Source organism: Panthera tigris, chromosome A2 (genome assembly GCF_018350195.1).
Source record: "Panthera tigris isolate Pti1 chromosome A2, P.tigris_Pti1_mat1.1, whole genome shotgun sequence".
Lineage (NCBI taxonomy): Eukaryota > Metazoa > Chordata > Mammalia > Carnivora > Felidae > Panthera > Panthera tigris.
This window is the reverse complement of record NC_056661.1, coordinates 145086848-145113753: the sequence shown is the minus strand read 5'-3', so window position 1 is coordinate 145113753 and position 26906 is coordinate 145086848. Positions and strand designations below refer to the sequence as shown.

Below are 26906 nucleotides of genomic sequence, written 5' to 3'. Positions count from 1 at the left end.
GTATCTTTTCCCTATTGTAGAAGTAGCCCAGATGTTTGCTTAAGATGGCCTTAGGAGGGGAGAGTGCCCGTGCCATGTCTGTGCTTGCACATTAGCTCCTTGTTTCCCCCCAAAGCCCCCTTAACCAATTCCTGCTCTGGGGCCCCCTCCCCTCCCCCCCCCTCCCCCGGGCTCCGCATAGCCGCTCACGCGCAGGCGCCAGCCTGCCCCTCCCCCCACGCCCCTCTTCCCGCTCTCAGGCAGCAGCCTGCCGGGCCTTGCCCAGAGCACAAAAGGCCTCTGCAGCCGGCGTCCCCCCGTTGCCCCTGGCAACCACTGAGCGGCGTCTCGCTTCCCCCTTGACCCTGGAAAGAGAGAGTAAACAGAGCCTCCATTGGCTAGCCGGGGCAGGGAAGCCAATCGGAGTAGAGGTTGTAAGGAGGCGGCCGAGAGAGGTGGTCGGGGTAGGAAGTTAGGGTTAGAGGCTCCCGGCGAGGCTAGAATCCCGGCGTGGTCGGTTGGAGCAGATATGTCTATCCGGAGGCACATTGGGAATCCCGAGGTGAGGGTCAGGTCTCGATCGCAGAGCCGGAGGGGGCGGGCGCACCGGAAAAGGCTCCACGTGGGCCGGGAAGAGCAGCTAGCGACTTCCGTCGGCCGGAAGGCGGGAGGCGGCCGCCGTGAGGAGGGGTCTGGAGAGCGGAGGGAGGCGGGGCGGGCCTGGGGGATTGCGAGCCAAGTCCGGCATCAGGTGGTGAGAGACCACCCTCCCGAACGTTCGCTGTACCCCGCCATTTGTCGCCCAGAGAAGCGAAGTGCCCGAAGACACAGCCCCTTCCCTCAAAGGGCTTACAGTCTAGGTGTGGCAGTTCCACAGTATAACGAACATGCAGATGAACGCCCTGAACCCTAAAAGGAGCAAAATCAAAAGGAGCCATCGTTTCTGATTCTGGGGATACAGGATGAGCAGGAACAAGCAGATCAAGCCATGAGTAAAGGAAGCAAACTATCACGTTAGTTTACCCTCTTCCCGATGGGACCTTTTACTTTCTTGTGTGTTTCACCGCTAGTACCCTGCTGCATTTGTGCGCATTTAATTTCAACAAATGTTTATGGGACTCGTACACTGCCGTAGGTGCTAGAAATACAGAGAGTAAGACAAGGCATTTGTCCTTTAGTAAGTGCAGCCTAGTGAGGGAGACTTGTAAACAGAATTTGAGTACAGTGTGGTTTGGGAACAAGTTAAAAGAGCGCAGAGGAAAGATTGGACTCAAGGAAGTGAGAGAAGGTCCTGGAGGTGGTATGAAATGGCAAGGTGATGAGCCAGGTGAGGGAGCGTCCCAGATAGAATAGCATAAGCAAAGATGAGGAGGTGTGACACGGGGGGAGTGGACAGTTCCCTATAGAGAAGCAGGAGTAAATTCTGGAAGGGTCCCCTGTGCCTCGTTAAAGTTACTTGGCCTTTATACGGAACAGGAGTCGCAATTCATTCCATTTCGCGGTGGATATCTATGAGCTAGGTTGAGAAAGTTGTGAGGCTAAGTTTGGGCTCTGCAGGAGAATGCCAGGATCGAATGTAATCTCTACCACGGAGGCGAGGGAGGTAGGTGTGGAGACCGGCAGTTTGCCACATATTTATCTTGCTTGCTGGTCTGAATTTGAGAAACCTTTGAGAAGTTGTAAGTAACTGAGCGATGTGGTCAGATTTGCATTTTAGGCCGATGGCTGTAGCTGCTTTGTGGAGAAAGGATTTGAGGAGGCCAGGAATGGAGACAGGCAGATTAGATAGGTGGTATTTATGATACAGACTTAAAGTAAGGCCATCGAACTAGGGACAAATGAAAAATATTTAGGGAATTAAGTCGTTAAGACTTCATGATTAGCTTTGAGAAATGAGAGTGGAATGGATGACTTAGTTTCCCAGCTGGGGCTACCCATCGGTGCTGACACCCTTGATGAGATTAGAGGAGTGTAAGGGGAGAGAAGCACGGATGCCCTGTGTGGTCATACATTTGTGTCCTAGAGGAAGAGGTCCAATTTCCTTGTTTCAGTGGAGCACAATTTCCAGTAGTTTCTTGAAAAAGAGTGCATGCGGAATAAATATTTTTTATTTCTGTCTAAAATGTTACGCATGTCTGAAAATGTTGTTATTCTGCCGTCACATTTATCTGCCTGCAAGTTTGGTTGAGTATAGAATTCTTGGTGGGAGACCATCAGCGTTTTGAAAACATTACATTGTGGTCTTCTAGCATCCAGCGTTGGCTGTGGAGAAGTCCAAAGCCACGTGTTCCTTTGTATGTGACTTGATTTTTCCTTTCTGGAAGCTTGTAGAATCTTCTCTGTGTTTCCAGTGTTATGCCTCACAAAGATATGCCTTGCTATGGGTCTGTTTTCACTCATTTTGGTGGGAACCAGAAATTCATGTCTATTCTGTAAAATTTTGTTGAATTATTTTGTTGTTGACTTCTTTCCACTTTCTCCATTCTCTTGCTTGAATTCATTATTCTCATGTTGCTTCTGTAAGACTGATTCTCTAATTTGCTTAAGTTTTATTTCCTGTTTTCCACTTCTTGGTCTTTTTCCTCTTTTGGAGATTGTTTATTTAACGTTATCTTGTAATCCTTCTATTTAATTTCTGCCATCATGTTTTTAATTCTTAAGAGCTCTGTTTTGGACCCTGATGTGTCCTTATAAAAGACTTTATTGTGGGGTGCCTGGGTGGCTCAGTTGGTTTAGCACCCAACTCTTGATTTTGGCTCAGGTCACGATCTCGCGGTTTGTGGGTTCAAGCCCCGTGTTGGACTCTTCGCTGTCAGTGCAGAGCCTGCTTTAGATCCTCTGTCTCCCTAGCTCTCTGTCCCTCCCCTGCTCCCTGGTCGTTCATGCATGTGCGTGTGCTCTCTCTCTCTCACTCTCAAAAATAAACACTAAAAAAAAAAAAGTAATAAAATCTGAAAAAAAAAAAAACCTTTTCATTTTGAAATAACTATAGGTTCACAGGAAGTTGCAAAAACAGTACAGTCCCATGTATTTTACCCGCTTTGCCCCACTGATTATATTTTATGTAAGTATAGTATAATATCAAAGCCATAAAATTGACAGTTATATAATACATGTATAGTTCTAGGCTAGGCTGATTTTTCACTCGTGTAGATTTAATCAAGATTTGCACAGGTTTATATTTGTAATCAAAATACAGAACTATTCTATCACCACAGGTATCTCCCTCGTTCTATCCCTTCCTAGTCCCATCCACTTTCCTCCTCCTCATCCTAACCGCTGGCAATCACGAATGTGTTCTCCATTTCTGTAATTTTGTTATTTGAGAATGTTACATAAGTGGGATCACACGATATGTGACCTTTTGAGATTGGCTTTTTTTCACTCAGACTAATGTCCTTGAGACACATCCAAGTTGTTGCTTATGGCAATAGTTTCTTCCTTTTTGTTGCTGGTTAGGATTCTGGGGCATGGGTGTATAACAGTTTGTTTACCCATTCACTTATTATAGGATATTTTGCTTGTTTTCAGTTTGAGGCTATTACAAATAAAGAGACGAACTTTTGGGTACAGCTGTTTGTATGGATGTTCATTTTCATTTCTCTGGGATAGAGGCCTGGGAGTGTAGTTGCTGGGTTGTATGTGAGCATATGTGAGTTTTTTAGAAACTATGTTCCAGAGTGACTGTACCATTTTACATTCTCCTCACCAGTGTATGAGATATTCAGTTTTTGCACATTCTTGGCAACATCTGGTATTGTCGATATTTTTTATTTTAGTTGTTTTAATAGGTGCACTGTGACATCTCATAGTGGTCTCAATTTGCATTTCCCCAATGGATACTGAGGTTGAACATCTTACATTTTTCTCACGTGCTTATTTCCCATTTATATGTCTTCTTCAACAAAATATCTGTTTTTGTCTTTTGCCTGATTTCTTTTTTTTTTTTTGTTTAATGTTTATTTATTTATTTATTTATTTATTTATTTTTTAATATATGAAATTTACTGTCAAATTGGTTTCCATACAACACCCAGTGCTCATCCCAAAAGGTGCCCTCCTCAATACCCATCACCCACCCTCCCCTCCCTCCCACCCCCCCATCAACCCTCAGTTTGTTCTCAGTTTTTAACAGTCTCTTTGTTGCCTGATTTCTAATTGGATTTTTTTTTTTTTACTGTTGTTTTGTTTGTGTGTTTGTTTTTTTAGTTACTGTGTAAATGTTGATTATTGCCAAAGCAGTAATCATTACGGTTACATTTTCTTTCTTACCACTTTTTGTTTTTCCTGGAGTTTCTATCTGCCTTTATTTTTGTAAATATGTAGGAAAATTTTCCTACATCACTATTTATAATTTTTTTCCAGTTATCTTTGCCAAAACTTTTGCTCTGGATTTGTGTCTGTGTGTGTGTGCGCACACTTGTGTGTGTAAAGAGAGAGGATTTTATTTTGTGGTTTTGTTTTACCCAAATGTTGTAACATTTGATATATGGCTTTTTGACTTGCTTTTTGCACTTAACAATAAGTCTTGGGGATCTTTCCATGTCAGACAAATACAGCCCAACTTAATTATTTTCTTTTAACGCTTACGTGAGTACTTGGTATGGTTGTAGAGCTAAAGTTTTTAAAATTTTTTTGATTTGTCAAGTTTTAATTTTTTAGTAACAGCATTATGAGATATATATAATTCACCTATTTAAAGTATACAATTCAGTGGTTTTAATATATTCACAGAGCTGTGCAATCATCATTGATCAGAACATTTTCATTTCACCAAAAAGAAATCCTGTAACCTTTAACTATCACTCCCCAATTTTCCCATTGTCTTCCCCATCCAGTCTTGACAATCACTAATCTACTCCGTGTAGATCTGCCTATTGTCTACATTTCATATAAATGGAGTCATGCAAAATGTCTTTTGTGACTGGTTTCTTTCACTTAGCATAATGTTTTAAAGGTTCGTCCATGTTATATCATGTATTAGTACTTCATTCCTTTTTATTACTGGATAATAGTCTTTGCGTAGACATACTCCTTTTATTCTTTTTGATAGACATTTGGGTTGTTTTTACTTTGGAGCTATTATGAATGATGTTACTATGAATATTCATGTACAAGTTTTTGTGTGGATATATGTTTTCATTTCTCTAATGATAGTTTTTTGAACTATTTTTTTTCCCTGCATAGTGTATTTCCTCCCTGTTGCAATTTTTCTTTTTGGTTTGTTGGAGATGTTTGTACTAGTCAACTCAGGCCACCATAACAAAATGTCACAGACTGGGTTGCTTAAACAACGGAAATTTATTTCTGGCAGTTTTGGAGTGCTGGGAAGTTCAGGATCAAGGTGCTGGCCAGTTTAGTTTCTGGTGAGAGATCTTTCTTGCCTTGTAGATGACTGCCTTCTCACTGTGTTCACTAGATTTCTTTCTGTGTGCCCTGTGCAGAGGGGAGAGAGCTCTTTTGGTGTCTTTGTTTATAAGGACACTAATCCTATTACACTTGTGCCCCACCCTTATGACCTCATTTAACCTTAATTACCTCCAAAAGGCCCCGCCTCCAAATACAGTTACATTGGGGATTAGGGCTTCAATATAACCCCCAAACATAAATTAATAATTTAGAATTAAAAGAAGCCTGAGAACATTGCGATGAATTTGGGGGGGGGGGGGAGACACAATTCACTTCATAGCCATGTTCTCAGGCTTCTTTAATTTAATACATAATTTAATAAATAATCCTAAATTATTAATTTATGTTTTGAGAAGGAAACTTAAACAGGTGATTTGAATCTGTATATTTGAGAGGGACTTGCTGATGGTGAGCCTAACTACAGGAAGATCTCACTGGGCCATGATTTGGGGAACTATCCTCCCAAATCTGTAGGTTCAGCTCTTTCCTCTTAGGCTGGTTATTTTGCTCAGAGAATTCCTCCAGTCTCCTGAAAATAAAAGCCTAACTGAATTCCTGGAGGAATTAGAGCTAGGAGCTAAATTTCAACATTACTATGCATCATTCGCTTAATGCCCCTATTTTCAGTAATGATATCTCTGCCTTTCTCTGTCTGGAGACCTCCCAGTCCAGAAACTCTTTTCAGGGAATAAATCTATAGAGATCTGCCATGGTGGAGGAGGAGAGGTCACTCAGGGGCACACAGGGGATAGGGATTTGGAGATCCAGTTGTTTTTCAATCAGCCTTCAAATAATCTTCCTTATTTCAGCCCCTCCTTTTACTCCCCACTTCTGGAGGTGCCTGGAGCTGTCACTTCCTAAGCCTTTTAAGAATTGTTCTTGGCCTTCCCTTTGATTTTCTTGAATCAGTCAAGTCATTTTCCTTTGTTGATCTGCTTTCTAGACTTCAAAAATCTATTGCTGTACCTTCTCCCACTCTCTCTGGTTTTTTGAGCTTTATGTCCTTAAAATAGAAGACAAAATTGAGGTTTGGGAAGGAAGTGAAATTAAAGGCCTGTGTTCAATATGCTATCTTCATCCAGTAGATCATGATCTGTAATTATTTTATTTGTAATCTGTAATTATTTATTTGTTTACTTCTGGCATACTTACAAGAACATAAACTTGTATGCATCGTCGCACTGCCTGGCATGCAAATAAACATTTGTTGAATGAGTACATGAATATATGGCTGAGCTGGGAGGAGAAGTCAGGCTACAGTTCCCTATTTGGATATCAGAAGCATGCAAATGGAATTCAACCTAAGTGTTTGGCCCACAGAGAAGCTATAGATTGAGAAGATGGAATCCTGGCGAACATGGTGCTTCAGTGACTGACTGACAGAAATGATCTATTGTGTCATTGGAGAATCAGGGGAGAGAGGTATCACTGAAGCCAAGGGAGTGGAAACTGAAGAAGGTGGGGCTGTATAGCAGTGTCAAATGGTACAGAAAGGTCAAGTGAGTTAAAGAATGAAAAGGAGCCATTTTTCAGCAATCAGGGGATCTCTGATGTTGGCCAGCTGCCATAGGAACCAGAGTAGAATAGTGGGGACGGTAGCCATGTTGCAATGCAACAGATAGAGGAGTAAAGTGCAGATGCCCAGTGTAAGGGTCCCCCCCCCCCCGCCCCACCCAAGTGGTTTAGCTAGAAAGGAAGGGGGGAGGGGAGGGTGTTCCAATTATATATCGGAATATATGTTCCGATCATAGATTGATTCCTCATGAATCACCCCATGTTTAGTGGCTTAAAATAATAGTCATTTTATTATGATCTCTTATGGTCCTGGAGGCTGACCAGGCTCGACTAGGCACTTCTCATTTGGGATCTCTTGTGGTTTTTCAGGCAGACAGAAGCTAGGGCTAGAGCTAACTTGAAGGCTTCTTCAAGGCCATTGATTACAGTCTGTTGGCTAGGCCCTCAGTTGGGGCTGTCAGCCACACTACCTACACATGGCCTTTTCCGTGTGGCTTGGCCTTTCTCACAACATGGTAGCTGGATTCCAAGAACAGATGTCCCAGGACAGGTAAGTGGAAGCTGTATTGCCTTTTAGGATCGAGCCTCAGAAGTCATAAGGCAGCGCTTCCATCACACTCACTAGCCCATCCAGATTCCAGTGGGGCTGGGGATGGAGACTTTGGCCCCACCCCACCATGGGAGGAGTCTCCACATCACAGTGTAAGTGAGATGCGAAATTCTGTTGCAAACATCTTGAGAAGTACAATCAGCCATAGGTAGTAGCTGCTGGCAAAGTAGGGGCCGCTGCATGTGCATACAGGGTCCAGGTTAGTGTTTGAGATCAGTAGAATTGGGCCAGATCCAAACTCCCATTTAAAAAAAAAAGTTCTTTAAAAGACCTACGTTAAGTGCGAGATTGCCTTAAATGAGGCTCTTTTCAAGATTGAATTCATTTCCTTCATTTGATGGACCTCCTGTCTATACAAAGGAGATAAATAGGGAAATTCTGAACAAAATGTATAATGGTATTTTTAAAAATCCTTTAAAGGGAAATCTTACTACATACGTTGCCATTGAAATACAACCAACCTTGTGAGTTCCATTTTGAGAGAGGTGGGAAGTCAGAAGAGCTCATTCGTGTTTGAATGATTTGAGATTCGGACAATGTCACTCGTTTTCTAGTGATTTTCCTTCAGAAAAATCCCATTGTTGATTCTCATACTTCTCCCTTCCTCTCCAACATCCATGGATTCATAAACTGTGTGTTAGTAATCTGCCAAAATACCCTTGCAATTATGTGGCTCACAGCTCAGTATTTTTGGTACCTTCCATCGTCTTCAGGGCCTACTCCAGGCCCTTCGTCTACATTCAGGGTTCTCTACTTGGAGCCTGCCTATCCATGGTCCCACCAGACAGCACAGGATTTCATATACCCCTGGTTCTTAACCCTTTTTAGGTCACAAATCTCTTTGCAAATTTGGTGAAAACAAGGACCCCCTTCCCCATAAAAATGCACACACACACAAAATTTTGCGTAGTTTCACAGGACTCATGGACTACCAAAAATCCATCAGAGGATCTGATTTTCAGAACCCTGGAATGAGTGTGGAAGAGTGGAGGCTCTGGAGCCAGACGACCCAGTTTCGATCCAGGTTCCATCCTTCTCACCCGCTGAGTAACCTCGAGAGGTCACTCCACTTTGTGCCCGTTTTCCTACTATGTATGATGAAGATAATGCTGGTGTCTACTTCACAGGCTGTTGTGAGGATTAAATGAGATAATGTAGGTAAAATGCTTAGTCGAGTGCCTGACAACATGGTTAAATGTTCAATAAATGTTCGCATCGGCTGCCTTCATTACGGTTGTTGTACCTTCTTTCGCAAATCGAAAACATGCTCTTCTTTACACTTGCTTTTAAAGTGGCTTTGCTATTAGAATTGCCTCCACTCAGAATGCTTTTTCCACCTGTTTCCTCTCTCATCGTATCCATAGAAGTTCAACCCTTGAGACACAGCTCCGGTGCCATTTCTCCCGCAAAGTCTCCCACATCCCCCAGCCTTGTGTGAGTGCTCCCTTTGCCTCAGACTCCCAGGGCCGTCATGTGGTGCTGACACGCATGCTGTGTGTTGCTCAGGTGTGAGAACCATCTCCATCCATTAGGCAGTCCTGACTGCTCTTGCTGGTGCGAGGCCTCACAGCAGGTGCAGATATCTGGAAGGTAGAGCCATGTCCCAAGTGCCGGAAGCAAGGAGTAATCATGATTAGTACAAAGAGCCGTGACAGTCCAGGTAGGGAATAGATGTCCATCTGACTGAGACCTTCAGAGGAATCTTCTTGGAAGACATGTTTGTGCTGGGTCTTGAAAGCAGAGTGGAAGTGAAGTAGCTGGGGAGGCATGGCCACACGGGGAGGACATTATCTTTGGTCCTTTCTAGAGATGTAAGCCCTCAAAGAGTCTTTGACATTTTTGATTGCTCTCCAAGAGCCCCTGATCATATCACAAACATGAACTTCCTTAGCTTCCTCCCTCCTCCCGAGGAACTTCATTGTGATCGCCTATCTGGTATCTTTATCTTGAATACATAGCCAGTATCCAGAGCTGAGCCTTCTGCCTGGGCTCCGGGCCTCATCCTCTGCCACTCCCTCATTTCCATACCTTCTTGCTCCATTTCCAACTTCTATTATCTAGCCTCTAAACATCCTCAAATCTCTCCTTTCTTCCAAAACAAAACAAATCAACAAGAAAAACTTATCCCTTAGCAACTCTCAAGGGGGAAAAAAAAGGCCATCTGGCTACTATCCTGTGTTTTCCTCCCTCCCCATCTCATACAACCTGCTGTTTTGCTTCTGCTTCTGTCAATTTACTGTAACCTCTTCCACCAGGGCCGTCAACAACATTCTGGTTTGTTCAATCCAAATTTACTTTGTTATTCTCTTACTTGGCCTTCATTCTTGCTCACTTGTTCATGTTTGACCTCTTGTTCTCGGACTTGACAGCATCGATCACTGTTGACCACTCCCTTCTTCCTGAAACTCTTCTTTAATTTTCATGACCCACTTTCTTCTGGCCTCTCGTGAGTCTCAAACATGGTGCTTTTCTCTACCAGACCTTAAGTGCTGGGCTGTTTCATCTCAAACGGTCCCTGATGGTGATTTTGTCCATTCCTATGGCTTCCCCTGCTGCCTTTATGCTGACAATCACCAAACCTTCTTTCTGCAACCCCAGATCTCCTGATCTCCAGACCCAAATAGCCAGCTCACCATTTCCGTCTTGGATAACCCACAGATTATGTCACATTGAACATGCCTCAACATGAGAAACCTCATGTTTTTCAATGTGTGCTTCCTCCTTAATTCCCTTTTTTGGAGGATGGTAACACTGTCCTCACCCTGTTATACCAGTCAGTTTTCCATCTTACTGATTTTACATCTTGAGGCTGTCTCCTCTTCCTCATCTCTACTGCCACCTTCTTAGCATCATAGATCTTCTTAGCACACCTACCTCTTAATTGATCTTTGTGCCCCTATCCTTGACTATGATCCTATTAGCTCTCCAGAATGCTGCCAGAATGAGCTTTCTAAAATGGAAATATAATCCCATCACTTCTTCTTACTTTCTTCAGTAACTCCCCAATCGTCTACACTAAGGTTTCTCAACTTTAGCACTATTGACATTTTGGGCCAGCTAATTCTTTGCTGTGGGGGACTGTCATTGTAGGGTGTCTCGCAGCATCTCTGGCTTCTACTCACTGGATACCGGTAGCCTCCCCACCACAGCCACCACCCACCTAAAAGGTGTTCAGACATTGACTGTTGTCCCTGGGAGCAGGGGGGCAGCAAAATTGCCCATTTAAGGATAGTCATCTACAGGGAAAAAAATCCAGGTTCCTTAGCATGGGTGGATACAAGGCCCTTTATGAACGCCACCTCCCCCCACCCGCTTCTTCAGTCTCATCTGACCCCATGTTGCCCCCTATGCTCCAGGTCTACCAGTTGCCAGAAACCCTACCTTCCACCTACCACTCCTTTAGCTTGACTCATTTTCTTAGCCCTCAGATTTCAGCCTGGAAGTCATGGCTCAGGACACAGTTCTTGACTCTTTTGGTCACTTGTCTTTGTTCACTTGTCTTTCTTCCCAGCACCACTGAGAGCTGGAGGGCTCTGTGTGCTTAGCATGGCGGCTCACTCCTAGTAGACACCCAGTAAATGTCTGCTGAAGGGTTGGTGCTCAATAAGTCTTTGTTGAATGAATGAATGAATGAATGAATGGTCCTTCTTGAAAGAACTTTTCTCAGCTCTTTCATTTTCCATCATTCCATCCTGTTTATATAATTGAAAAAAAAAAAAAAAGCCAGTTGGTCAGTAGGTCAAGAAACAGTCACCCCCAAAACAAGAATTTTAAGGAAAAAAGTATGAAAGTTCCATAAAGTCTCTGATGGTCTCCTTAGAGTTTTGCGTTGTGGTTGGCACTCGAAAGCCAGGAACGAGAAGTTGGACCAAATTGGGAAAATGGAAAAGAGACACTACATTTTTCTACTGCAGCATATGGATTTCTCATTAGTCTATGTAAGGGAAAACCGGGGGCGGGAGGGGCCCAGCGACTGCAGCTGTCCACACTCCCCCCCCCCCCATCATTCTGCTGCCACCACACCTGGTCCCCAGAGACACCCTCACTTCTTAGCTATGTTGGCTTAGGTATGGACAAATCCCCTTGGTTCAGCAGAGACTAGCCTGGAGTTTTTCAAAAGACACTTTGCTAGGAAACTAGCAGAAAACAAAACAAAACAAAAGTAAAAACAGGAGGTAGCATATAGAAATTATAAAAATACAGAGTACAGAAAAAAATGAAAACAAAATCCCTTAGCCTAAGATAACTGAATTCTACTATTAGCTTTTCTTGACTCAATTTACCAGACACATGTTTTCCCTGGTTTTTGGTTTTGTTTTTTTTTTTTTTTTTTTTTTGATGTTTCGTTTTGTTTTGCTATGATATTGTCTTCTTCTGGGATGTCTTGCCCTAAAGTTCCCCCTTTTAGTCTTTAAATATTTCCCTTCTCTCGCTTAAGAATCTTCTCCGTCTTCATCTAGGAATTCCGGAGTTGGAATTGGTGTTAGAGTCAGTTTGTCTTAAAGACAGTAGATTACTGGTCAGATGGAAACGGGGGCTCTCCAGGCTTTCTCTAAGGATGAAAAAGCTTAGGGGTTCCACACACACATCTGAGGCCCAATGCTAAGCATTCAGGACAAAGGTTTTACTTCCCTAGAGTGAAATGAAAACCAGAGACAATGTCCTGAGTTTTTTTTAATAACAATAAAAGACCATTCTTGGCAAAATTAGAAGTTGATAATTCTCTATGGGTGCCCCCAGTTCTTAGAAATTCTTCCTGGTCTCTGAAATCCAAAACTCTGGCCAACAGGACATGCTGTAGTTAACTGTGTTTTCAAGAGCATATGATGGGGGTTTTAAATTTTAGTTCTCCACCTGATTTTTTTTTTCTTTGGTCGATAAAGCACACAACTCCTAATCTTGGGATCATGAGTTCAAGCCCCACACTGGGTGTAGAGATTACTTAAAAAAAATAAATACATAAAAATAATCTCAAGAAATAATAATAAAGTTTGGTGTTCCCTTCCAAGGAACCAGGTAGTTACTGTAATATACTTTGCATTCTAGATATTCATTTGTTGACTGCATCTCAATAAATGTGCCTACCACGTACTAGGTCCTGGGTGTACACGGATATGAGTACGTCTTTGTTCCTGCCTCCAAGGGCATATAGAGAAGGGTGGGGTGTGAACAATGGTACAGGGTACTCTGGGAGCCTGGGAGAGGAAATGCCCAATTCCCCCTTGGACACCTTACAGAGGAAGTAAGGTTTTGCCCAAGGACAAGTCGAGGAAAGGCATTCTAGGCAGACATTTGCTAAGCCTGAGGATCTGAGGGAGTGCAGCACATTAAGGGAACGCTCGGGCAACACTAACATAGAGTCAGGTGTGAGAGTGGCAGAAGATGAAGCCAGAAACGTATTGAACAGTTTTAATTTCATATTCCACAGCTACCTGTGACTGAACATAACGATTTTCATACTTGTAGACCAGAAAAAAGCCTGAGCGAGAAAGCGAGATCTTTTTTTTTTTTTTTTTATGTCTATTTATTTATTTTGAGAGAGAGCGAGCAAGCGAGCAGGGGAGGTGCAGAGAGAGGGAGAGGGAGAGAATCCCAAGCAGGCTCCATGCTGTCAGCACAGAGCCTGATGTGGGGCCCGAACCCACAATCTGTGAGATCAGGACCTGAGCGAAACCAAGAGTCGGATGCTTTACCTACCGAGCCACCCAGGCGTCCCAAGAAATCTAGATCTTGAAATGTCGATTCACTAGCCTTCCCTCACTTAGATGGCTCTCGCAAATGCCAGTGAAACTTAATATGGGTAAAGGTCTTGTGCTTGGATTTAGAGGTCCCTCCCAGAGTACAGGACAAGGGAGACCTGACCTAGGCATTCTCTGTTGACCACAAACTTACCCTGGGCCCATGATGAGCCTCAGTGGCCCCGAGAGCAGATGCCATCGCAATGCCACCGGTGGAGCATCAGACTCCAGGCAAGCAGCAGGGGAGGACTGCCAAACAGGGTCCCGGCCTAGTAGCATCTGGGCGCCGTGCTCAGGTCTGGGTCCAAAAGCTACTTTTTAGGGGAGATGTGGAGAAAAATCTAAAGGGTGTCCAGAGGAGATGGCCTCATCATACCAAGAGTAAAACTAAAAAAGAAGGACCAGAGAGCTGCCTTTAGTTATTTGAACAGATCTCTTGAGGCGGGGGTGGAGGGTGTCTCGTCCAGGGTTGTGACAGTGGACTGGATGGAACTAAAGGGAGACTAGTTTGGGCTCAATGTCAGAAATAATTTTTACGAGTTTTGTTTTTTTTTCTTCCTAATTATATAGTGCCATGAGATTATTTTGACAAAAAATGAAAATATTTTGACGGAAACAAGATAACCATTCTCACCTATGGAAATGCTGTGGCGAAGAGTCCTAGATTGAATGGACAGTTGGACCTCTAGGGCTCTTTCCTTCTTTAAATTTGATAAAATTTGGGGTGCCTGGGTGGCTCAGTCGGTTAAGCATCGTATCTTGGTTCGGCTTAGGTCACAATCTCACAGTTCATGAGTTCGAGCCCCACATTGGGCTCTGGGCTGACGGTGCGGACTCTACTTGGGATTCTCTCTCTCTCTCTCTCTCTCTCTCTCTCTGCCCCTCCTGTTTCTCTCTCTCTCAAAATAAGTAAATAAATGTTTAAAAAATCATTAAATTTGATGAAATTTTATCACCTGTTCTGTTTTTTAAGTATCTGACTCTTTCCCACCTTTGTCACCCTTATTTTTACACTAACCTGATTAATTTGTGAATTTTCTTATTTTTTAGTATCTAACCAAAAGAATACCACAAAACCCAAGGTATCAGCATATCAAGTCAAGACTGGATACTGGTGAGTAAATACTAGAAAATTAAAACTTTTTTTAAAAATCCGATAATTATTGATAAGAAGCAGGCTGTTACGCCCGATATCAGTCAAAGCGCAAAGTTTCTCATTGTCCTGCCCCATGTCCTTCTGGGCTCAGAATTTCTCTTTAAAACCTTCCCCCCCCCCCCCCCAGATCATCAGTAAAAATTTCCACTTACAGACCTTAGCTTATGATAAATTGAGAAACTGATAAAGAACGTTGTTCGATAAGTTAACAAGGCTGAAGCTAAATACCAGGGGGTCGGCCTCTGCTTTGGAACAACTTAAGTATATTCCTTCAAGCTAGGAGAGGGAGATAATATTTGTGAGCATGTGTTCAATTCAGTAGTCGCTGAGCGCCGACCACACGCAAAGTTATGGACTGTGGGGCATAGATGAGTGCGACTTGTGACTTTTGCAATCAGAGAGCTTAGATTCAAGTGCAGGCAGACAGACTTGAGTGAGTCACTAGAATACCGGGCAAAATTCAATTAGTGCTTCAGGTAAAACGAAATGAAGAGTCGCATCACTGCTTATTTCCATGCTCTTAACATTTTTCAGTGCCACGATGCAGACCACTGCTTAGGTCCCTAGTGGATTTGCAGTCTTGTGAGATTTTGGTTTCTTAATTGTTTCGTTTTCCAATCCTTTAACGTCTGCTATGGACAATCCGTTCTAGTAAGATGGTTTTGCTGGTGGATTGGGGCACCACATGGCTTGGGCAGTGCTGAATTTGCCATCAGTAACCTGAGGACAACTGAGGAAATACGGATGAGCTACCGACTGGGTTTAAAGCTCATTCATTTTGTCTTTCCCTTTCACCAGTCTCCTTCAAAATTACTGTCTTCCATTATGCAGGTTTCCCCATATAAAATAGACTTTCAGTTGAATGTTCTAAATGAACCACATTTGCAGATACTATTCCTTGGGACCTTTCTTTCAAACATTTCCAGGCTGTACAGATACTTATCCTTGCAAATATCCTGTTTGACAGGAGGTAGAAACTTTTAGCTCCATTTTTGAGGAGGAGGAAATTGAGGCACAGAGATGATGTGATTTGCTTGAAATTGAGGCACGGAGATGATGTGATTTGCTTGATGTTCAATACAGGAGACAGAACTAGGATTGGAATGCAGGGTGAGGAAGTCGATGGCACACCAGGGGATCTGGTGTGAAGTCCTGGCCGCTGTCCCTTAGGCCAGCTGTCCCACCTCCCCCCCCCCCCCCCAGCCTCATTCCTTCTACCACGAATGCCTTCAACTCCTCCGTGTCTTCCTGTCTCCCCTTTAACTGCAGCTGTGACCCACCCTTCTGGAATAAGCTATTCTGTGAAGGACGCCATATTTTTTCTGAGGAGTCCAAACAATATTTCAAAGACAGCTATAAAGGAATGCATTTCTTTTGGACCCTTCTTAAAATTAAAAGTGTTAAGACCTGAGGTTTACCTCAGATACACAGATTTGTCTGTATCTTCGCGTTTTTTTTCTCCTGGAAATTGACAGAAATGAAAACCCATTTCTTTCCCTTCAACTCCCCAAGTCATAAGCAAAATTTGACCTAATAGTAGTACCTGATAGTAATTTCAATTTTTTTTGAAACTGAGAGACTCAAGTCTGCTTTTTATAATACATAGTAATTGCCTGTGTCCTTTCATATCGTCGGGTTTTTAAACTAGTGTTTTTGCTAATTAAACCTTTTATTTTGAAGCGATTATGGATTCAGATGGAATTTTAAGAAATAATACAGAGATTCCATGTACCCTTAACCCAGTTTCCCATAGTAACATCTTACGGAAACTATCCTGCAGTATCACAACCCTGATACTGACATTGATACATACAAGTCTAGATACCGAACATTTCCTTCACCACGAGGGTCCCTCTTGTTGCCCTTTTAAAGACATCGCCACCCACTTTCTACCCTCAGTCCTTCCTTAACCCCTGATAACCACAGATCTGTTCTCCATTTCTATAGTTTTTGGCATTTCACAAATGCCATATATATGGAATCATACAATATGGAACTTTTTTTGTTTAATTGGCTTTGCACGCAGCATAATTCTCTGGAGATTCATTCAAGTTGCTGCATTTATTGGTTTATACCTTTTTATTACTGAGTAGTATTCCCTGGTATGGATGTGCCACAGTTTAACCATTTATCTGTTGAGGGACATCTGGACTGTTTCCAGCTTTTTGACTGTTACAAATAAGGGTGCTATAAACATCCATGTCTTGATTTTTTTTGGTGAATGTAAGTCTTCGTTTCTCTGGGATAAATGCCCACAGGCGCAACTCCTGGGTCGGATGATAGTTGCGTTTGCAGGTCTCTAAGAAACTGCCAAACCGTTTTCCAGAAGAGCTACCCCGTTTTACATTCTTACCAGCGACGACTGAATGCTCCAGTTTCTCCACATCCTCGCCCGCATTTGGTGGTGTTGCCATTTTTAATTTTAGCCATTCTGATAGACGAGCAGCGGTGTCTCATTGCGGTTTTGATTTGCATTTGCCATCTGTGTGTCTTCTTCGGTGAAATATCTGTTCATGTCCTTTGCCTGTGTTCTGAGTGGATTGTTTGCTTTTTAACTTGAGTGTTGAATATTCCTCGTGTATTCTAGCGACCAGGCCTTTTGTTGGATGGATGGCACATATTTTCTTCCAGTCTGTAGTTTGCCTTTCCATTCTCCTTACAGGGCCTTCTGACGGGCAGAAGTTTGTAATTGTGGCGAAGTCCAGTTTATCGGTGTCTCCTGTTTTGCATCCTGCTTTTGCTGTCAAATCGAAGAACTCTTTACCGAGACCGGATCCCAGAGATTTTTCTATCGTGCTTTTTTCCTAAAAGTTTTATAGTTTTAGGTTTTACAGTTAAGTCCGTGATGCACCTTGAGGTAATTTCTACATAAGATGTGCAACTTAGATAAGGATTAACTTTTTGCTTATGGATGGATGTCCAGCTGCTCTAGCACCATTTGTTAAAAGGCTGCCTTTCCTCCATTGAATTGTATGTTCACCTTTATCAGAAGCCAGCTTGGCCTATTTACGCGGATCTATTTTGGGGTTCTTTATTCTGTGCCACTGACCTATGTGTCTGTCCCTCTGCCAGTATCTCAGTCTTGGTTACTGTAGCCCTATGGTAAATTTGATGCTAAAAATTGGTTAGACTGATTACCCCCACGTTATTTTTCTTTACAAATTATTTTAGCTATTCTAATTCCTTTGCCTCCCCGGGTACGTGTTAGAATAATCTCATCTACATGTACAAAAAAGCATTGCTCTGACTTTGATAGGAGTTGCGTTAAGCCTGTATATCAATTTAGGATGAATGGACACCTTTGCTATGTTGAGTCTGCCAACCCATTACTAGGGGACGGTGGTCCCCCCACTTCTCTGAGATCTCATTTCCCACCGTGTCGGTTACCCAGAGTCATCCGCGGTCCGGAAGCAGGTGTTCCTCTTCCTGACGTATCTCAGAAGGTCAATAGTAGTTTCATGCCACGTCGCAGCCCCTGTGTCATTCACCTCACTTCTTCTCATCATGCATTGTATTATCTCACGTCATCACAAGAAGAAGGGTAGAAGATATTTCTTTTTGTTTCTTTTATTTTTGAGAGAGAGAGGGAGAGAGAGAGAGAGAGGACAAGTTGGGGAGAGGAATTGAGATGGGGAGACACAGAATCTGAAGCAGGCTCCAGGCTCCGAGCTGTCAGCGCAGAGCCCGACGGGGGGCTCAAACTCGCAAACTTGAGATCGTGACCTGAGCAGAAGTGGGGCACGTAACCGACTGAGCCACCCAGGCGCCCAAGGATATAAGCTATTTTGAGAAACAGAGAGAGACCATTTTCACATAACTTCTATCATAGTATGTATTATAATCGTTCTCTTTTATTATTAGTTATTGTTGTTAAATTCTTACTGTGCCTAATTTATAAATTAAACTTTATAATAGGTATGTATGTATAGAAAAACATAGTGTATATATAGGGTTCAGTACCTATATATGGTTCCTGGTGTCCACTGAGGGGAGGGGTCTTGGAACATATCCCCTGAGGATAAAGGGAGACTACTATAGGTCTCTCCATTTATTTAGATCTTCTTTGGTTTCTTTCATCAATACTGTAGTTTTCAGCATAAGGGTCCTGTGCAGGTTTTGTTAGATTTACACCTAAGTATTCTTTTTTTTTTTTTTTTTTGAGCAGTTGTAAATGGTATTGTATTTCTAATTTTGGTGTTACTGTGTTCATTGCTAACATACAGAAATACAGCTAATTTTTGTATGTTTCTCTTGAATCCTGGGACTTTGCTAAATTCACTTATTAAGTACAAAAGGAGTTTTGTTTGTTTGTTTGGGGTCTTTTGGTAGATTCCTTGGGCTTTCCTATGTAGATGATGATGTCATCTACAAAAAAAGAATAGTTTTATTTCTCCTTGCCAGTCTGTACATGTCTTTTATTTCCTGTTATTGCTTTATTGCACTGGCTAGGACTTCCAGAATTATGTCAAATAAGAATGTTAAGAGTGAACATCCTTGTCTTTTTCCTGATCTTAGGGGGAAAGCATTCAGTCTTTCATCATCAGGTACAGTGTGAGCCATATATTTGTCTGAGGAAGTTTCCTCCTATTCCTATTTTTGTGAGAATTTTCCATCATGTATGATTTGAATTTCATCAAATGGTTTTACCGCATCAATTGATAGAATCATATGATTTTGTCTTTAGCTTGTTAATAGCATGGATTACCTTGATTTGCAAATATTGTACTATTGCTGCATCTGTGGACTAAACCTCACTTAGTCAGGGTGTATAATTCTTGTTACATGTTGCTCAGTTCTCTTTATTATTTTGTTAAAGATTTTTGTGTCTATATTAATGAGGTACACTAGTTTGTAATTCTATTGGGGGGGGACTGTCTTTGCCTAGTTTTTTATTTTTCTATTTTTTTTAATGTTTATTTTTGAGAGAGAGGGAGAGAGTGAGCGAGTACAAGAAGGGGAGGGGCAGAGAGAGAGGGAGACACAGAATCCAGAAACAGGCTCTAGGCTCTGAGCTGTCATCACAGAGCCCAACGCAGGGCTCGAACTCCTGGACCGTGAAATCATTACCTGAGCCAAAGTTGGACACTTAACCGACTAAGCCACCCAAGCTCTCCTGTCTTTGTCTAGTGTTAGTAGCATCATAAACATCAGCATAACATCAGCATCATAAAATGTTGGAAAGTATTTCCACTTGTTCTGTGTTCTGGAAGAGATTGTGTATTATGAATTACACGCTTTAAAAGGGTGGCCTTTTATTGTATGTACGTGGCACCTCAATTTAAGGAAATAACATACCCATTAGGAAAAAGATTGAATCGAAAACAAAACAAAACCTTGGTGTTAATTTTTACAGTTGGTTAATTGGTGTTCATCCTTTCTTAAGCATTTGGTAGAATTCTCTAGTAAAACCATCTGAACCAGGAGATTTCTGACAGTTTTTAAATTTTGAATTCAATTTATTTCATAGTTACGGAGAATATTCAAATTATTTGTTTCCTATTGAGTGAGTTGTGCTAGTTTGTGTTTTTTGAGAAATTAGTACATTTCATCCGAATTTTCATATTTACGTGAGCAGGACTGTTTGTCATCTGCCCTTATTATCCTGCTGATTCTTGAAGTGCCAGCCCCCGTTTTGTTCCTGATACTGCTAATTTGCATCTGCCCCCTTTTTTCTTTGCTATACATTTGTCCATTTTACTGATCCTTTCAAAGAACAAACTCTTGGTTTCATCAGTTTTCCCTATTTTTTCTGTTTCCAATTCCATTGATTTTCGCTCTCATATTTATTATTCTGTCCTGCTTTGCGTTTCTAGATTCTTCTGTTTCTAGATTCTTGAGGTGGGAGCTTAACTTATTGACTTAAGACTTTTCCTCTTTTTTTTAATACACATAGTTCGTGCTATGAATTTCTCAGCACTGCTTTAGCCGTGTCACGCAAATTTTGATATGTTGTATTTTTATTTTCATTCAGTTCAGTGTACCTTTTCATTTCCTTTGAGACTTCCTTTTTTGATTCATGGATTATTTAGAAGTGTGTTGTTTCGTTTACAAGTGTTTGGAGATTTTCTTGTTATTTCGATTTCCAGTTTGATTCCCTTGTGGTTGGAGGACACGCTCTGTATGTTTTGATTTTTTTTTTTTAACGCATCGTTGTCCATTTTATTACTCAAGATATGGTCTATCTTGGTGTATATCCCATAGGTACTTGAAAAAAAATGTATATACCCATACTTTTGCTTTCTGTATTCTTTCTTCTTTCCTGAAATTCCCAGGTTCCTTCTTTTACTTTTGCTTTCCGAATAGAGAACTTTCTTTAGCTATTCTTTAGGGCAAGTCTTTCGGTGACAAACGCTCTTAGTTTTCCTTCATCTGCCCAATGTCTTGGTTCCCTTTCATTCCTGAAGGAAAGTATTTTCTCTGGGTGTGGGAGCCTAGGTCGACAATTCCTTTCCTTCAGCACTTGGAAAATATTGTGCCGCTTCCTTCTGGCTGCCATGATTTCTGATGAGAAATCTGCTGTCATTTGAACTGTTTTTCTTATATAGGTAAAGATACCCATTTTTTCTCTTGCTGCTCTCACGATTCTTTTTTCTTTGGTTTTCAAAAGTTTGATTATGATGTATCGTGATGTGGGTTTCTTTGGGTTGTTCTGTTTGGCATTCACTTGGCTCCTAGGTACATCTATAGGTTTACGTCTCTTGTCAGATCTGAGGAGTCTTCAGCCATTGTATCTTTGAGCACTCTTTCATCCCCACCTTCTCGATCCTCTTTCCGTGCTTTGATGGCACCACATCATAGCCCAGCAAGGATGGAAATCAAGGCTCCCCACTTGACCTTTGCTGCCAGGTGAGGGTGTTGTTTGGCTGGAGTAAAAGCAGTTACTGTCTGACAGTTTTCCGGCTTGCTGGGCTGCCCCTTTCCCAGTCCTTTGGGCGGGGACAGCAGGCTTTGATGGGGATTCTTTTTTTCTTATCTGTCCATTGGTGCTTCTGGATTGCTGGCTTCTTTAGCTCTAAGTCTAAGATATATGAGGCAAGCAGACAGACAGCCAGGCAGACAGACAAAACAAAAAGCTAAGTAACTCAACCATTATGCCGTTCTTGGGTCCCGAGGTCTCTAGCCAGTCTGCCTTCCTCTTTCCAACCAATCAGTCTTCTCTTATATTTTATACATAATGTCCAGGGTTTGGGTTTTTTTTTTTTTATTCAATCTTTTTTATAATTGATACGTTCTTTTCTTTTTTTTTTTTTTTAACTTTTTTTTAGAGCAGGGGAAGGGCAGAGGGAGCGGGAGAGAGAGAATCTTAAGCGGGCTCCACACTGAGTGCAGAGCCTGACCCGGGGCTCCCTCTCACAACCGGGAGATCATGACCTGAGCTGAAATCAAAAGTCAGATGCTTAACCGACTGAGGCACCCAGGCGCACTGATATGTTATTTTCTTAAATTGAAGTATAATTTACATACCATAAAATTCACCCTTTTAACCTTTTAAGCAATTCAGAGGTTTTTAGTACATTCACAAGGTTGTGACACCATCATCACTGTCTAATTGCAGGACATTTTTGTCACCCCCAAAAGAAAGCCCATATCCAATAGCAATCACTTCTCATTCCTTACTTTTTCCAGTCCCTGGTGACCACTAACCTACTTTCTGTAGCTGCGAGTTTGTCTATTCTGAGCATTTCATATAAATGGAATCCCGTAATATGTGGCCTTTTGTGTCTGGCTTCACTCAGCATGATGTTTTCGAGGGCCATCTCTGTTGCAACATCTATCAACACTTCGGTCCTTTTTACCGCCAAATAATATTCTGTTGTATAGATCTTCCCCGTTTTGGTTAGCCAGGCATCAGTTGAGGGACACGTGGATTGTTTATACTTTTTGGCCATAACGCGGCTATACACATTATTGTGCAAATTTTTGCGTGAACATATGTTTTTAATTCTCTTGGTTCTATACCTAGGAGTCACGGATGACCGTACGTGGTAACTCTGTGTTTAATTTTCTGAGGAACTGCCAAACCGTTTTCCAAAGCAGCTGCAACACTTTGCATTCCCACTAGTGATGTAGGAGGGCTCTATTTTCTCCACATCCTCGACGATGCTTGTTACTGTCCGTCATTTTGATTATAGTCATCTTTGCGAATGTGAAGGGGTATCGCATTGTGGTTTTGATTTGCATTTTCCTAATGACTAATGATGTGGAGCACCTTTTTATGTGCTTACCGGCATTTGTGTATCTCCCATAGAGGACTATCTGTTCAAATCGTTGGCCCGGTTTTTAATTTTTTTTTTTTTTTAATCGTTGTGTTACAAGAGTTCTTTGTTGTCTTCTGGGTACTAGGCCCTTATCAGAAGTATGATTTGCCAATACTTCCTCCCATCTACTGAGTGGTCTAGTATTTTTGTTGTGCTTAGCTGGGGGAGTAGAGAAAAGTACACCTACTCATCTTCCTGGAGGCAGAAGTCTCCCAAACCAGTTTTATAATAGCTTTTGGAAGGGCCAAAGTGTACTTCGTTGCTTAAAACTCAAAAGTATTTTAAAGTCAGTGTGGGAGAGAAATCTTATTCTAGTGTTCGATTTTTTTGTTGTTTCAAATTTAGAAATTATTTTAAAGTCAATTTCAGGGGAGGATTTTATTTTCATGTTTTTCTGTGCATTTTTATGACTCACCTCCCTGTGTATTCAGAGAAAGTATCCACCTGATGTGCCGTGGCCTATTACGTGCCACGATCTGTGTCCCTTTAGCTCTCTGGGTAGCCATCGGCCTGGGACAGCCAGCGTCTCTGCCAGCATTCTATTCAAATGTTACCACTTGTATGGGTGCCAAGAGGTGCGAAGGGTGAGGAGTCCTGGTTAAGGGAGCCCAAGAATAACCTTACAGCCCGAGTGGTAGGTTTTTAAGCTCCGCAGTCACAGCAGTAGAAATAGGCACAGGTATGAGTGAACATTCCTCACTTCTAGGCTAAATAGATGGGTCTTTAATCTTTTCTTACCAAACAGTGAGCAATTCAGAGTTAATCACAAGAAATCAAGAATTGCGTGGTATCTCCAGTCTTCACCCACATCACCTCCTGAGTTCTTCAAAGACTGCTCTCTTCCTCCTGGGTAAAGATTATTTTTGATTTCTATGCTTCTGACTCCACTTCTCCTCTAAACCCAAACACTGATGTATAGCCATGGCTGGACATAGCAGAATTGTTTTGAACTTCAAATATTTCTTTTGTTCCATAGGTGCCTGGGTGTGTCTTACCCGCTCCCCAGCATTGCCAGACTGTGCCATGAATGGATTACGCTTCCGATGAGATCCCTGACGGCGTTTTGTTCAGTCTCCACCGCAGGGCTCTTGTGTATTCTCAAGCACCCTCTGTGGGTTTCCGTTCTGCAGCACTGCAGGCCGATTCAGGGACACTTGCCAAACCACAGGGCTCTCCCTTTGTCAGTGTCCCACACTCTTTTGTCGCCTGCGTTTATCCCCTCATTTCAGTCTAGATGCAGTCTCATATTTGAAATGTCTTCAGTTTCCTAAAATTCTCTAGATTTCCTCCACTTAGTCTTTTCTAGCCTTGTTGTTAATTTTTTTGTAAACTCACATTACTCTTGTTCTCTCCCCACAAGCTAGTCGTTTCCTGTTTTCTTCTTTAGTCTTTACTTTTCCTGAATATTTGCTAATAGCCTTGGTCTTAAGCACTCAAACTCATTACAGACTAGGTACTCTTCATTTTTATTTGGTATTTAATTCTGTCCTTTTTTTATGTCAAAGGAAGAAATGTATGTGAAAGCCTCTTACAAAGCAGAAAGCACTATACACTCATATAACTTACTGAGATTAACAAAGGACCACTGTGCCTCTTTTCACGCTTTCTGCTCCTTCTGAGCCAAAAGAACTTCTCCGGAGAGGAGGGAAATATTGAAGAAAAATAAAGCAATGGAGTTGTCTCTTAGCAACTGAGTTCGTGCCTTATAAATCTTGCCCACTTTAGATTACTGCTGCTCAGAATCACTTGCTTTTCGTACTGGCTCAGTACAAATAATGTTATTAAATAATAAGGAAACAAAGGGAAAAAGTCTAATGAATGAGTCACCCAGTTTATCGATTGTACTCTGTCTTTGCGTAACACTATCGATAGAGTTGGGTTTGTAAGCTAAGTAGAAGCTAAATACCACCTTAAGCATTTCGAGGCTACCTGAGTCTTGAAACCATATGGATGTCACACAGATCGTACATACATGGGTTGGTAATAGATCAGGTCGTGCAGAGCTTAAAGCAAATCAGGTGTACAAAAACCCAAGCCAAATTGGGATGTGATTATTTGTGTTGTAAAAGAATTTATTATAAGGATTCTTCAGACAATACGTCTTCATAGTAAATTTCACTTAGCCAGTGATTCCGAGTGCCTTTCGTGCTAGACAGCGGAAGAGATAGAGATTCTGTCTGTGTGTGTGTGTGTGTGTGTGTGTGTGTGTGTGTGTGTGCGCGCGCGCGCGCGCGCGCGAGTGTAAACAGCCTTTGGCTCTCCGTATCAGAAGGTAGATAAGGCTTGCACACAAATAAGGCGGCTCGATGATAAATGCCTTGTGAGTGGGGAGCTGAGTGCTGGAGAAGTTCAGAGAAGGGAAAGGTCACTTCCAGCTGGGTGAGCTATTATGATTACATGGACAAGATGACCTGTTAGAGAACAGAAGACCAACGCAGACTTTGTCAAGTTTAGTAATTAAGGCAAGATTGAAGAGGCAGGTGAGACGTCGGCGCCTTCAGCTCTGGAGCAAGGAGTTTAAACTTCAGTCACGAAGCAGCGGGGAGCCGCTGACATTTTTGGTTTTTTTTTTTTTTTAATCAAAGTCTTGTCTAGGAAAATTTATCTGGCAGCAACGTGTAATTTCAGTTAAAAAAGAACTGGTTTGCCGATAGTCTTTTAGACTCCCCTTGTATAAAACAAAGCTGCATTTATAAATAAGCCAATTATGGAATTGACTCACTTCTAGCCTTTTTAAGAGGTAGTCAGAAACCTGCTTTCAGATGCAATTAGACCCAGTAAGATAAGCTGTGTAGTTAAGATACAAGCAGTGTATGAAGGAGGGTAAAATACTAGATCTCGTACTTTCTACCATCGTTTTGAAGGATTTTCTTTTTTTTTCCTTTTGCCTCGATGAGTCGGCCATCCCCGGGTCTTCCTCCAGCTGAACCAATGCAGACATCCTCCATTTTCTTTTCTCCCCCCCTCTCCTTGGACAGAATGAATGTCTGTCATGCAAAGACCTTCTTCTCGGTAGCCCTCTCAGATCTGTTCTTAATTGTGCCAAGTATTTGTACACCTCTGCAAAAGACTGTTTTCCCTGCCTTCTCCTTCGGTGGGAAAAACAAACAGGAGGAGTGACAGCCTTACCTCACTGGGTTGTTGTGAGGCTCTGTTGCTACAAAGATGAAGTGTGGGGGGGGGCGGGTGGGGAAGAGTCCAAAAATGTTGATAATCGATGGAGAAGTGGACTCGCGACACTCTTGTTAGTAGCCACCACTGTAGATTGGAAATGCAACGTTTCGATAATAAAGACCATATAATAAGGCTGGCTGTTGTTTTCCATGCGTGGTATGCCTTGGGGAATTCAGAGCATAAAATGGTTCCCACCTGCCCCTGTTAGGGAAGGAACACTCCCTCCGTATTGACCTCACGGTGAAACCGTGTTTTTGAACCAACACAACTAGAGAAGCGGTGTTGTTTTTGTGAGCCGTGCTACAAACAAGGAGGTGGGGAATATTAATCCTGGCTTAGCTTCTAATTTGCTGTGTCACTGAGCAAATCAGTCATCTCTTCTGCACCTCAGCCTCCTGTGAGGAGACTGCCTGAAGCTGCCCTAGCCAAAAGAAACCAACTGCCACGCCAAAAACACGCAAGTGTAGGATCTCGGGAGCGCGGAACCAAAAGCTGTGATGTACAATAGCTGACGAGTAAGATGGCGGGTCGCTGAAGAGCTCACTTCTTCCCTTACCCTGCTGACTGGGGGGGGGGGGGGTCCCGCCTCAGGTCAAAATTGCGGGGGGAGAGGGAAGTACGTTCCGGAGGAATTCCTGGTTCCCTCCGGAGATCTGGTCCCATCTCAGATCCATTCCAGTCTGAAGAACCTAGAAAAGATAATATTTGAGGCCAATCTTGGTTTGTGGTGCTATTTGGACCTCTTAGGCGTTTTTAGTGCCTCCCTTGAGAAGGCTCAGGCCTTCCCGCGGCCCTGACTACCGTCATGTCTCTCTGAGCTTTTGGAAGGCCGCAACAGCCTGACTCCAGGACTACACCGAGTCCTGCTGTTCTGTCCTGATTCGGAGAGTTGTGTCTTCAGACGGGAAAAAAAAAAAAAAAATTTTTTTTTAACCCAGCAGAATTTTATTCCCGGATGGATTCATAAGTGAAGATTTAATACTAACGTGATGTAAGTTGTTTTTTGAAAAGGTATTTTGGGTTTCAGAGCAAGAATTTTCTTTCTCTACTTCTGACCTCAGCCGTGC

The 26906-nt window shown here is 42.4% G+C and overlaps 1 protein-coding gene across 2 annotated transcripts in view; it reads left to right on the top strand.

The window, feature by feature from the left end:
* The first annotated feature begins 313 nt into the window (after positions 1-313).
* The window catches only part of CEP41 (centrosomal protein 41), a 44859-nt gene continuing 18266 nt past the window's right edge, over positions 314-26906 (top strand). Inside the window, exons 1-2 of one of the 2 annotated variants that reach the window (XM_042972421.1) lie at positions 314-541; positions 14302-14365. In XM_042972421.1, coding sequence (XP_042828355.1) covers positions 509-541; positions 14302-14365 — 97 coding nt within the window. In that variant the 5' untranslated portion in view covers positions 314-508. Of the gene's footprint in view, positions 542-713; positions 993-14301; positions 14366-26906 lie in introns of those variants that run through there. The other variant, XM_007078089.3, reaches the window with a different exon arrangement.